This window comes from Rhinolophus ferrumequinum, chromosome 19, assembly GCF_004115265.2.
Source record: "Rhinolophus ferrumequinum isolate MPI-CBG mRhiFer1 chromosome 19, mRhiFer1_v1.p, whole genome shotgun sequence".
Taxonomy (NCBI): Eukaryota; Metazoa; Chordata; class Mammalia; order Chiroptera; family Rhinolophidae; genus Rhinolophus; species Rhinolophus ferrumequinum.
In genome coordinates this window covers 38,695,940-38,709,566 of record NC_046302.1, presented here as the reverse complement: position 1 = coordinate 38,709,566, position 13,627 = coordinate 38,695,940, and the positions used below count along the sequence as shown (strand labels likewise).

The 13,627-nt window shown below is 43.4% G+C and overlaps 1 protein-coding gene across 4 annotated transcripts in view; it reads left to right on the top strand.

Moving 5' to 3' along the window:
- HDHD2 (haloacid dehalogenase like hydrolase domain containing 2) overlaps window positions 1-9,948 on the top strand; it is a 36,102-nt gene extending 26,154 nt beyond the window's left edge. For all 4 annotated transcript variants that reach the window (XM_033087097.1, XM_033087098.1, XM_033087099.1 and 1 more), the window contains 3 exons: window positions 1,909-2,125; window positions 4,187-4,250; window positions 8,557-9,948. In XM_033087097.1, the coding sequence (XP_032942988.1) occupies window positions 1,909-2,125; window positions 4,187-4,250; window positions 8,557-8,660 (385 nt within the window). In that variant the 3' untranslated portion in view covers window positions 8,661-9,948. The remainder of the gene's footprint in view (window positions 1-1,908; window positions 2,126-4,186; window positions 4,251-8,556) is intronic.
- The last annotated feature ends 3,679 nt before the right edge of the window (window positions 9,949-13,627 follow it).

Here is a 13,627-nt window from a genome sequence, read left to right as displayed (position 1 = left end):
TATAAGTGTAAAAACACTCCCAAGTAATGGAGTGTCTGTTTTTGATATTTCTAAAATGTTTAACTATGAAAGATCTTTTAACCTATGTCCTAGAAAACATTTAGCTTTCGGTCCATCCTGAATATGCCATGGATCTTCAAAGACTCAGTAAAGCTTATGCTGTGCAGAGAAAAAGGATAGAAGCAGGAACCACCTCCCTGAGAGATGCCTATCTTTTCCAGCCTCATGTAGCACTAGTTCCCATTTAGAGAAATGTAGAGGAACCCACAGTTTCAGCCCTTCCAGGGAAGGCACTAAAGTACTGCCTGGGAATTAAGTACACCCATCAATCAAACTGATAAGTCTTATCCCCAGTTAATACATAATAAAATATTAACAAAGCCAAATCAAATGAGTTTTTAGTTTAGCTGTATAAGTGGAAAGCAATTTTGAGGTCTGTTGCATAAAGAATTCCAGTTCCGTGGTAGAGTAGCAAATAAATGGGATTGGGGGCGGGTGACAAGGGGGGGATAGATAAATCACCCATTATTATCTCATTGTTATCATCTGTGGTTCTTTAAGGCCGGCATAGTGGCTTTACCAGGTTTCCTAACAGTTGGATTTTAAGCTCTGCTTTAAGAAATAAATTTGTGTTAATATTAGGGAATAAATTTGAAAGATCTGTCCTGTGCTGTGAGCAATGTGTAGTAACTAACAGTAAGGCCCTGTAATAGTCCAGTATTGGTTTTTACTTAATAAAATATTTAATCATAAATGTCTGAATTCTGCATCTCCCACAGGAAGGCATTTCCATGCCCACCGACAAGAATAATTTAGCAGTTTCATAGTTGAGCGCTTAATTACTCATAATTGTGAAGGGTAAGATGTGATGAATTCTTCCTCGATGGACATACTAAATATTTTAACTAAGTAGATGGCTTAAAGTAAATTAAGCTAGTGAGATCATTTATTACCTTGGTTAAAAGCAGTTTAAGAAGTCTTATCATGTCCCACATTCCATTAGATGGTAAAATATGTGTGACTGTTTTTGCTGTGTGACTACACACTGCACTGTTGGGATGGATGGCAGACTTTTTTTGGGTGGGGGGTTGGGGAGCGAGCATTAAAAAGTTGGGGTTTTTTTGGATTCATTTTGTTAGGTTTCTCCTGAGTCACTAATGAGGATGCTTAGCTACATGTAGAATTTGGTTACCAAATGAATGGAGATACACTTTGGGCCCTTTTGTGTGGTATGAGAATAGTTGTCCTGTATCAGGACAAAGAGAGATTTGGCAGTAAAAGCTCTTCCCTAAAGCTTGTTGGTGTGCTCTGATTCAGGGAAGATGGCCTGATTTGCAAAGTAATATCAAGCAGTCAAAAGGTAGAATGATGACATAAAGATACAAGCAGAAAGTATTTGTGAAACGCTATCTTAAATTTCTGAATTAGAAAGACACATACATTTTGGCATAGAGGAAACAGGAAATCAGGTATTTTAGGAGTTAGCTGAATATGTCACTGCAGCAACAGTTGTGTCATATTGTAAAGGGCTCAAGAGCCTCCTGCTTCCATTAGGGAAGGCTGAAACAACTTATCTCATTAAGTTAAGCTTCTTCCCTTGAGTATCTTATTTAGCTTTACTTCTCTTAATTCTCGTTCCCTGGTGATTTGGGTAAAGTGTCTGAAACCACTAAAGGTAAAAGGTTGAAGCAATCCCAAATTTAATAATCTATCACCTTTCTTTAGTGTATCTGAGTGTAATTCCCAGCAGTTCTTAGTGAATTCATTAGAAGACAGCAAGTCATTAAAAGTTAATAAGAAACTATTTGTTTCTGTGGGTGTGAAGAAAACCACTTTGTGAGCCTGACATTCTTTCCTAGTCATAAAAGCCTTGCGTTTAGCCTGTTTCCATTTTCTCTGTCTCTCTAGGTTACTCCTGGATGGGGCGCCTCTGATAGCAATCCACAAAGCCAGGTATTACAAGAGGAAAGATGGCTTAGCCCTGGGGCCTGGCCCATTTGTGACTGCCCTGGAGTATGCCACAGACACCAAAGCCACAGTAGTGGGCAAACCAGAGAAAACATTCTTTCTGGAAGCACTGCGGGGCATTGGCTGTGAACCTGAAGAGGCCATCATGATAGGAGACGTAAGTAGAAGAGCCCAGGAAATGCCCTGAGCTCACCTGTCATGTTGGGAAGATCCAGCTTTGAAGCACAGCTTGGAAATACAAGCAGACTCTGCTATTGATGATATCAGATGGTAATAAGTGGCCGCCCATAAAACAGGCTTTCCAGTACATGTTTAGTGGTATTCTTCTAAAGAACTGAAATTTTTATTATTTCTGACATTCTTCATAGTGTGATGAGATATATATATATATATATATATATATATATAATTCAAAAGGCCATTAAATGCAAGTCAGTTAAATGCTTTATATATATATGTCTTTTTGAAGAAAAGCTCTACACAAATTTAGATTTTTTTAATATTATGCAGGAACAACCTATACCTAAAGAATTCTACCATTATTGATTTTTTTTCTTAGTATATGCTTTATGGAAGATTTTCCCAATCAGTATGCCACAAATAGCTAACCATATCGATTGCCTCGGTCCGTTGAATGGCAGAGCTGAACCTGGACAATTGAAGGCTCTAGCTGGTGTTCTCTGGCCATGAGCACCTTGTGAATTCACCCTAGTGTGCTGGGAAACCATTATCTACGTATGCTGTGAGGGAGAAAGAGCTACAAAGCACACTGCCTTGTAGGTGGGAAGTAGGTGGCAAGGATTATATTTCAATTTTCAATGATAGCGTGTTGGGCTGGAAGAGACCATCGAAATTGTCTGGTCCAAACCGCCTCGTTTTATGACTGAGACATTGAAGCCCAGAGAGGTAAGTCTCCATGCCTGAATTCCCTTAGCTAGTTAGTGGTACAACTGGAAGTAGAACTTGAGGCTCTGGACTCCCTCCAAAACAAACGATAGATCTCTTGCTTTCTTAATGTGTGAGGGTGCAAATATATCACAGTCTGCCTGATTTTCTTTCACATCTATATTTGTTCACATAAAACCAAATAGGATAATCATTGAACTTGATACTGTTTTGAGAAACCATCTTTTCAGTCATATCTATTCCTCTGGGAAAGCCTTTAGCTAACTTTCCTAGGCAAATGTATGTTTGAAGAAGTGGTTATCTGAGCCCGGAGACTTCAGATCCTGGAGATATTGGTGTTGGGACAGGGTGGACATGCGGCAGCAGCTTTGTGCAGGGCTGTTATCCAAGACATTGGCAGTTTTCTTCTCTCCCTCTCCTTGTCCACTTGTCCCCACCTCCCTTCTTCCTTCTCTTCCTCTCCCTCATCTCCACTGCTTCAACAGGGCAAGTTTAGGTGCAACAGAAAAGTTTTTAAGACTTCGAATGAAGACTTTGACAAAGTAAAACTCATTTCCAAGGGCTGCTGTTGAATAACAGTAAAGATTTTAAGGGGAAAAAATGTTTTGTTCAGGCATGGTCTGAGTGAATCCTGCCCGTAGACATGAGATAGCAGGGTTGATTTTCTTTTTTATGTTTCCTTCAGTCCTTGGATTTGCATTACCTTGCATTTCTTATCACAATCAACCAAGCATATGCAGCCCGATCTTGAGTAAGAACTGGAACGAGGAGCTTCCTTTTCTAACTGATCTGTTTTTCCCAAGTGTGAAGTGAGTGTCAGTCCCAGAATCGGTTGAAGCCTCCTGATCTGACTTGATTCCTCCTGTTCGGGACGAATGGATGGAAAGGAAGGATAATACCCTCCACGGGCAGCAGGAGCGCTGTCACCTGAATATAGTTCATTCACTGTCTGCAGTTGGATCCTTCACCTTAAAAGCTGCCAAATGAATAGGATGCTTCCCCCCCATGATCTGTTTGAAGAGGAGATCAGTGTACACGGGGCAAAAATTAAGACTGCTCTTGATGTTTGGTTATTAGATTACTACTCTGTGGTCCACCCTCCACCTCTGCGACACTCCCCTTTCGATGCTATGCTGTGTTAAACTATTACATGTGGATTTCCCCTTTGTACACCTTCCTCTCTTTCATTTTAAGCAAAAAATGTGGGGTTACCGTTGGCCATCCCAGCCTAATAAGTCAGATCAGTTGGTAAGGTTTTGTTGGCAAGTTAACTGAAGACTCTGGCCTGAATGCTCTCGTTTTGCTTTTCTAGGATTGCAGGGATGATGTTGGAGGAGCTCAGAAGGTCGGCATGCTGGGCATCTTAGTAAAAACTGGTACGTACCTTCTGGATGAGCCTTCTCTAAAATGGGATGATAGGATACACAGTTGCTTAAAGAAAGCCTTTGTGGGAATGGCAAAGCCCCCTGCACACTTTCGTTCTCTTTCTGCCACAAAATAAAAATAAAATGGTCTTAAGATGACAGGGGGAAAAGACAGCGTGGGAAGGCACATGCTGTGCAATACGAGGAAGGTCAGAGTTCAGAGGTGTTTTCATGCTTCCCCAGAGATGACCTTACACAGTGGACAGTTATCATTTGTATGATTTGCTGGATGTACAGATTACCACATTGAAGTGGACCAAAGACCATTGATTGTAGTGCTCTATAAAAGTACCTTTTATTTTTGTGCCAGCTAGAAGATGATGAAGTATCGACTCTTTAGGAACTGGCTAGCTAAGTGATCTAATGCTTTGTGTTAATGTTTGCATTTTTTTAAAAAAAACACACACAAAAAACTTCTTTCTTATTTTTTCCACTTACTGTTTTATGAATATTTGCTGTACCCAAATTAGGTAAACTCTGCATGGTTCCTTGGGTGCATTTAAGGAAAAGCAAGGAGCTTAACAGGAAAGACTGAGCTAACACAGTACTTGGCTCCAGTGGACTGATTCAGTGTCCTCGTTCCTGGCCGCAGCTCTGCGCTGACTGGCTGTGCAAGACTCTGGCCAAGGCCCTTCACCTCTTGGGACCCTTTGAGAGTGTGGGGTTGGATGGTCCCCTCTAGCTCTCACAGTGCATGACTTCGTACAATTTTCTTTTATGGAGTATGGTTTATAAGGTCATTGCAGGATAAGAAGAGAACAGGCAGGAGAGCTATGTGTGGGGTCGAATCGTCTTGCATCGGGAACTTAACGAGCCTTTTCAGATACAATGGCCAGCCCCCCACCACGCCCTGCCCTCCGATGGCACCTGCTGAACTTACAAGTCTTGTCCAAGGACTGTCACGGGCTCTTATAAATCAAATGGCAGATAAATGGCTCCACAGATGTTTCTGTGAGCTCATTTGCCTGGTTTCATATAATGGTAATGAAACTAGTAGGCTGCTCATAAAAGGGAAGATTGAAGCGTAAAGTCACAGAAAAGCTGCCGCTTGGCAATTTTTTAGAAAAAGTACACTTACTCATGACTGTGACATTTGTTCAAGAAAGTGTGGTTGCATAAAAACTATTTGGAATTTAAAAATAAATAGAAATAAGAAAACGTGGCTGCAGCTACAATTGAATAAGTGTCTGGCAAGGCCCTGTGTGAACAAAGAGTGGCAACGGTCTCCTCGAGCCTGGGGTTTGGTGGGGAACCATTGGAGCCTTGCAGATGGTGACACCTGTCACTCTAGAATTAACAGTGTCATTTTTCACAGTTCTCCCCAAAACGATCGGCGCCTTCCCAGGAGCCTTACTGCTCTTTGACGTAAACAAAAAAGAGGAACTAGCAGAAAAAGTCAGAAAAACAAGCCACACTCCTTCTCCTTCCCTGTATCTTAATTTTCAGATTCCTGCCATTCACCATTTTATTTTCATCATCGAGGAAATAAACCCTCAGTTAACTATTTTTCCTCTTGTGTATTATGCCCACGAATATTTCCTTCCTTTGGCTCATATGTTAAGGATTTAAGTTTCACCCTGTTTGTAGCACCCTGTTCGTAGCACCCTGTTCTTTGCCTTTCTAACATTTATAACAATTTGTAACTATGTATTTATTTATGCCATTGTCTTGTAGGCCCAGCACCCCTGGCTGGTCTCCACTGGCTCTGCCTTCTTTTCTGACTGGCACGTGGTTGTGCTCAGCCTATCACAGAAGCATCCCGGTAGTCTTAGAGCTCTAAGCCAGCAGCATAACACAACCAGATCTACAATGTATAACTTATAAAGCAGCTAAGCCCAACTCATGAAAACAGGCCCGTTTGTACTATTCATCTCTGGTCAGAAAACATCCCAAGTAAGCCCACTGTTCTGAAAGCACGCAGAAGGGCCGCAGCACTGATGAATTTGAATTCAGTGCATTTGAACAATTTGCTAGGTTTCCCAGTGTTGAAAATTCCCATAACGATTTTAACTTATTCAGTAAGAAGTGCTTCTGGTGGACAGTCTTGAGCCATTTTGTTTCTCGAGGAGTGACACATGGCAGATACTCAGTATGTTAACATAAGGTTGGTGCAAATGTAGTTGTGATTTAAGAAGTTAAAAATGATTGCAAAAACCGCAATTACTTTTGCACCAACCGAATACATTTGCTTGATGATTCGTTAATGAAGATTTTTGACTAGTCCTAACCAGAATGTATTTCTGTTCAGCATGTAAAACAGTCACCTAGAGAAGATAGGCTCTCTCTTTATGTAATGTCATCAATGTGGGTCTCCTGTATCCTCCCTCCATTCATCCAGGAAAGCACAGATCACCACAGTGAGTGAGCCAGGCATGAGCAATGGTGGCCTGCTTCATTCATTCAGCCAACATTATTGAGCAACCTGCTGTATGCCAGACACAATGCGCGGTGCTAGAACTGTCATACTATACTATCACATATGGAAGTCATTGTGTTGATTTGTACCTTGTGGGGACCCCACTTGCTGGGCCAGATTAAGCAAAAGCATTCTGCAAGCCCTTTATCAACATGGCTAAGAAACTTGACTTTCACATATTTGCCCTTAGACCACTGGATCCAGGGAGTAGGTGGTAGAGCAATGGTTAGCCATTAGCTTACAGTCTTGCAAAGGAATTTATACTTCATGGGATTTGAGAAAAAACTGACAGTTTGCCACGTGGACCAAATTGGGTAGTTGCCTTGAAGACACATTCATTACTTTTGCATATTTGATGCTGGCTTCTTCCTGAAGGAATTCCTAGAAAGACAAGACAGGAAGCTTCTTTACCACCACAGGGCAAAGGTGTGGAACAGGGTTGGCAGGCTTGGTGTTCGCTGGGCAAAACCTCTTAAAGTGGTAGTTGTAGCAGACGGAAGGAGTGGTAGAAACCGGTGGGACTTTTGTTGGGGGAGCTGCATGTAGGCAGAGAATACTGGAAAATGCAGAAGACTAAATAGCAGAGATCACAGAAACAGAAATGAGAGAGCAGGGAGACAGAGGGAAGTGCGGAAGCAGCCTGGGTGGCGACAGGGCGGCCTTGTTCTCCAAGGCCTCAGCTGAGCAGGTTCTGCATTCCTCCCTCGATCCCTCCCTCCCCTTCTTAAAATAAACTGTGCAGTGCTCACTGTGTGTCATTATGTTAGGTGCTGGGAGTACAGTGAGGAATATGACGGGCCTACTCCTTACTCTCAGAGAACTTACAGTCTCAGCTGTGAGACAGACATTAAACAAATAAAGATATAATTACAACCTGTTATAAATGTTATAGAGGCAAAGAACAGGGTGCTAAGAGAGAGAATAATGGAGGGGGCCTCATTTGGATGGGAACGTGGAGTCTGAGCTGAAGCATGAGGGAGGCAGTCAGGTGAGAAGAATGTTCCAGGCCAAGGGGAATAGCAGGTGTGAAGGTCCTCAGAAGAGCCAGGTCCAGCCTAGGACTGTGGCCTGGTGGAAGGAGCACGTGCTAGGATGAGGGGTGCTGGGACCCAATGTTAAAGGGCCTTGTAGGCAACAATAGAGATTTGGGGTTCTTTCTGAAGGGCACTGGGACGCAGTAAGGATGTTTAAATATGGGCTGTGCACCATCTGATTTACATTTGCATAAAAGCTCTCTGACCACCCACCTTGTGGAATGGTTCCTCTGTGTTGGGGTGTTCTGTTGTGTGTCTTGAATTCCAGAGTCTGGGGAGGGTGAGGCGGTATCTTGCCCCCTGGTGCCCTGCCATGCATGTGGCCTTGCCTGGGCCTGTGAGCAGCCATCACTCTTTCCGTCCCCACCCCCAAGCATTCTGATTGGCCAGGCTTACAGGGTCCCTGCTTGGCAGCAGTACCATCGGGAGATGACAAGGCCTCTGCCCCGTGGCTTCTGGGCTTCCATTTAAAAGCATTGATTTAATCACCATTCCTATCTTTAGGGCTAGTGGGGGAAGAAAAGAATTCCATCAGCTGTGGAGATTTGAAGGCAACCTGAGCTGTCAGGTGACCAGTACCCCTGATTGTCCATTGTGAAAGGCCAGAGGGCCTGGGGAAATGTTCCATGTGCTGTGTCTCTGAATGTCTCCTTGCATCCTGAAGTCTCAGTCAGAGGGGCTTTGGGAGACGCGGAGCCCGATTCTCTAGCAGTTGTAAGGGTGGTTCTGTGCTGGCCCTGGCACTGCCGGGTGTGATGACGGGCATTCTAGCGGTAGCTTGTGTTCACTGGCTTTACTTTCATTTCAGGGAAATACCGAGCAGCAGATGAAGACAAAATTAATCCCCCTCCTTACTTAACTTGTGAGAGTTTCCCTCATGCTGTGGAACACATTGTGCAGCATCTACTGTGAACCATTATGTGAAGAGAAGCAACTCGAAATGCAGCTTTTTGTCGTCTGGAATGAATCCCTCACCAACCCAGTGCCAGCGCAGGCAGACACACCCCTCAGCGCCATCACCGTCAACCCTCTTTTATTGTGCGTTAGTTAGAAGGAAAGGGATTGAATTGCAGCCAGCCACTAAGCTGGGCTTACCTCTTTTGTTTTATTTTGTAAAAGAAAATGAGACCCAAAGAAAGGGAAAGTGAGATTTTACGCCATTCCTTTTAAAATATTCATCAGGCGAGGCATGGCTCGGAGGGAGACTGTTCTTCCGGGGTTCATGTTCTCTGCTGTCTCCTCACTAGTAAATTGGGGGCTGGGAGATTCAGGTTATGAGTAAAGTTAAATGGTGTTTTTTAAATTATCAAGGAATACGTTGAAAGATGCATTAGGCTGTAGTATTAATATGGAGTTCAAGTGTGAGACCCATCAGAAGTGCCAAGTGGAGTCCATGTCAGAAGAAGCAAAATGCATTGTCCTGCAGCCCAAGTGATGGAGTGAATCTGCTCTAACGGATGTGGAAAACTAGATTATCTGCTGTGTTATTCCCAGCACGGGTGACTTCTTTTTCTCTTCATTAGCCAGAGACGACTAATTTAAATTTAGAAACTGATTTTAATTTAATATTTCCATTAATAACCTATTCATTGCAGATACTTATTATACTGTGTAACAGTTGTTTTGGAAATTTTATGTAAAATTAAAACTATCAGTATTTTACAGATGTTTTAATTAGACATTGTTATTAACAGGAACAGTGCAGAAACTAAAATCAAGCCTTTAATGTCTTATAGACCATGCGTTTTTGAAGTTAGTGTCCACCAGGGTCCTATTAACTGTACATTTGCAAGATTTCATTATTTTTGCCTCTGACACTATGGGAAAAATCTTTTAGAAGCTATTGGGACAGATTCAGGCTTTTATGTACTTGGTTACTACAGCTGTAAAATGAAATCTCATCTGGTAGCGTGGATTATTCTTCTCGTGTTAAACCCACCCAAATGAAGGGGCCTAAGTAGGTAATGATTTTCCTCGTGCATTTGCATACTGTGATCATCCTGGGCCTTTGCAATTGTTTTCCACGGCTCTTGGGCATTGAATTATTAGCATGTAATTGTACATCATTGTAGTGTTCACCTGATTGAAGCACCCACTGACGTGAATGAGCTCCGGGTTCTGATGCTTGTTTAGAGATCAGCGTGGTCTTGGATGGGAGGGAGCAAAGCTAAATAAATAGTAGCTTCTCTCCTTCCGGTCATTTGGTGAGCACTCTGTTCTTGTTTTTGCAGATGCCCCGACTTAGTACTTCAGCATCCTAGATTGCAAAAGATAGATGTCTCAGGACCAGCACAGCACCCCAGATGAGAAGATGAGTGGAGTGGCAGAGAGCACAGATTTGGGAGCCAGGCCAGCACTTTCCTAGGTCTGTGACTCCGGGAATGTCACCTGGCTTTTCATGCCTCCTTTCCCTTATCTATAAAGTGGAGATAACATAGTGCCCATCCCATAGGCTTGTTGTGAGAGTTAAATGCATGACGCATCTATTGAGTCTTAGCATAGCATCGGGCACATGCTATGTACCGTGCGTTTGCAGCGACGATGGTGCAGGTGTAGCAGGAGTGTCAGCATTTAACACTCTGAAAAGGTTGGTGGAATTCATCTGTACAGTCAATTCAATGAGGAAAGTCTTCCTGAGGATTAAAAAAGGGGGGGGGGCACATTCTACTACGTTTAAACCCCCTCCGGGCAAGGCTGCACAGAGAGAGAAGCTCAGCACACAGGTATGGAGCGCTGCTGGGGCTTAATGGATGGGCCTCATTCAGCATCAGCCTGTGACCTGTGTGCCTCAGTCAGTGATTCTTTGCTTGCTAATTGCTCTGTGCTAAGTGGCAGGCTAGGAAATAATGGAGCATGTAAGAAAAGGATTTTGCCTTGAGGACCCTTACTAGTTGAGTTGCTAAAGAGAACACACAAGATCTGAGTACCCTTTCCCTCCTCTGTGACATGAGCCTGACTGCAGGATGGAGTGAGGTGTTCCCTCCCTCAAGCCCACCTGGCACTTGCTAGACTCCACTTAGGTCTTCAAGTGTGTCTTTTCCCCACCAGACAGGACTGTGTCTCATTTTTTAAAAATATCTGCTACAACGCAGATAGGCACTCAGATGGTTACTGAAGCAGTAAAAACTAGCTGTAAATATTATAGGAATTGAACGCCAGAAGGCATAGCTGTGGGAAGGGAGGAGAAAATAAGATTCATTTTAGACTTGTTGCCATAGGGGATGCCCCCTTAGACACTTGGAAATAATGGATCTGATGCTCTGCAGACAGGTTAGAGCTAAAGCAAAGAGGTAGGCATCACTGATGGTCAGGAATTAAATAGAATGACAGGAATGGGTGAGATCACTTGAGCATAACGTTTCCAGCCAAGAAAAACAGCTTCTCTTCTTTCCTCCATTCTGGTTTGGCCCTGTGGACCATTAAAATCTTAGTTTGATATTTTATTGATTTAACAAACATACAGGGCTTGCTCCGTGGCCTGTCCACATTGAGTTTCATGAGGATAAACAAAAATCTTGGCTTAGATCCAGGTTAGTATAAATATTCCCAGCTCAGCTGGTTGGTCTGCTTTGGGCGTCATGGAGATTTAATAACTGAAGTATCCAAAGGACTTCATTTTCCACCCTCTTGTGATACTAACCTCAAGCACAATGTTTGCGTCTGGTTTACTGTCATCTTGTCCTGAGCCCAGAAAAGGGACCAAGTGACATCTTAGGACTAGAAAGGGTACTAGAGAACACCCATTGTCCGGAGATGGTTGTTGAGCATCTGCTGTGAGCCAGGTGAATGCTAGGTGTGGAGGAGGACGAAGCACCAGTCCAGTGGAGGAGACACGTGGTTGTTGCTCCCAGTCCACTCTCACGCCTCAAGAACCAACTAGTTTTACAGTAGCCCTACCTACCCACCTACCATTCCACATGTGTCACAACTGATTGTAACACCGAGGAAAGGAAAGCAGGCTCACTAAGGGACAGTTCCGTCAAACACCTGTAGCGATAGATGTCGGAAATTCCCTTGTAAGCTCACCCTTAATTCCACATTTAAAAGTTACAGTAGCATGCTGGACAGGTAAGTTGAAAACACAACTGCGTGGGTTATGTTCAGTGGGTTTTGGATAGGATCAGTGGTTGTGTGATATAATGCACCTATAATGAAAATTTTCCTTATATCGCACAAATCTATTTCACTAGAACACTCTGCCTCGAGTAGTAGAATTCCTCTTTCACAAGCAGTTGTTTACATAGAGGCATGTTTGCATGATCAGGTTTCAAGTCACAAAAGTCTTCTGCAGCATAAATTCCCCAGGCCCTTGCTGACCTTGTACTAGGCCAGCCATCAAGGTCTGCTGCCGACAGCATGCTGCTGCCTTTGAGAGGCAACCAGAGCAAAGTGCCTGAGCACCAGAAATGATCATAGTTTAAACTGTGTATCTGTTAAAATCAAACAATTTTGAATACTGTAATTTTATTCAGGGCTTCCCGTCATGTCACATCTCAACACTCGTGTGTTTCACTGGCTGATGTGCCTGAGAAGATCAAACTATTAAATGCATACTGTGGCTAAGCACTAAGGAAGACAGAGCAGAATGTGGCTCCCACTCCTTAGATGCTGTCTTCTAGTTGGGAAATTGATGTGTGTGAAAATGTATCTCAACAGTGCAAAGGGCCCTGATGAGTTCCAGACAGCTGCCCGCTCAGAGAAGAGGTCGTGTGCAGTAAGCTAAGTGCTTTGGACTCTAATTAAGAACTTGTGGCCTGTAAAGCAGGTACAGTGCTCAGAGACTGTTATTTTAAGGAATGTTTTAATTCATTCAGTAGCAGTGAAAAACGGATCACAACCACGGTGTTAACATTTGGGTAGGGTATACAGATGAAACACACACACAACTTAATACAACAGATACTGGTAAGTGATGAAAAGGAATAAAGCCAACAAGAGTGAGGGAGTTTAGGTAAGTGTGGTCCATCCGAGAAAGCTGCTGATGGTGACCTGACTGACGTGCAGAACAAACCAGAATTCTAGGGGCAGTTAACCGTAGTTGCCAACATCTGAGTATCAGTAGATTTCAAGTGCAGATGAACTACTGATTTTCCTAGGAGGCCTGGAAGCTCTGGCAGTGTTAGGTTCGAATTTCTACATTCAGTTGGAGCTGAGTCACTGTTGTGTCACTGGGATAGTTCCGGCCCTCCCCACTTAACCACAGTCGCCACCTCTTCCTTGTGTCACACCTACCTGACTTACGTGTTTTTACATTCCAAGTTCCTATAGGCATTTGAGTTGTGACCTCTGCTTTAGAAGAAAATACTTCATGTTGGATTAGGTGGAATTTTCCTCCAACAACTAACAGGCCAATCTCCTGTATCCTTATGGACGTAGATATGCTTTTAATCTACTTGGGAAAACAAACCAACCATAGAGACTCCAGATGTGGTAGATGAATCACATGTGTTAGTGGCTTCTCGCAAAGCCCCACTGAAATAAGAGGACAGCAATAGCGAAGGTAGAAACCCACAAGACAATGGTAACGGCATCAGTGGACAAGAGGGTACAATAATTTGGAAGATGGTAAGTGGACGAGGGTTGATAGTTATAATCAGGGCAAAGAAGAAAAAACAAAATTCATCCTGTAGAACAACCTCAAGACTCAAGGCTGAGAGACACTAGGTAGAGAGGAAGAGAGGTATGAGGCAGGGTTGAGAAGCAAGGAATTGGTTCCAAGCTGGTAAACAAAACGATTGGAGCCCCAGAAACCCTCCCCACCCTGAGCGGCCAGATGAGCACCCCCAGCCTAGGTAGAAGAATGGAGGTGTATTTTCTGAAAAAGTGAAACCATGCAAGTTAAGGCCGAGGGGCTGATGAGCATGGCGGTGGGCCGCGGT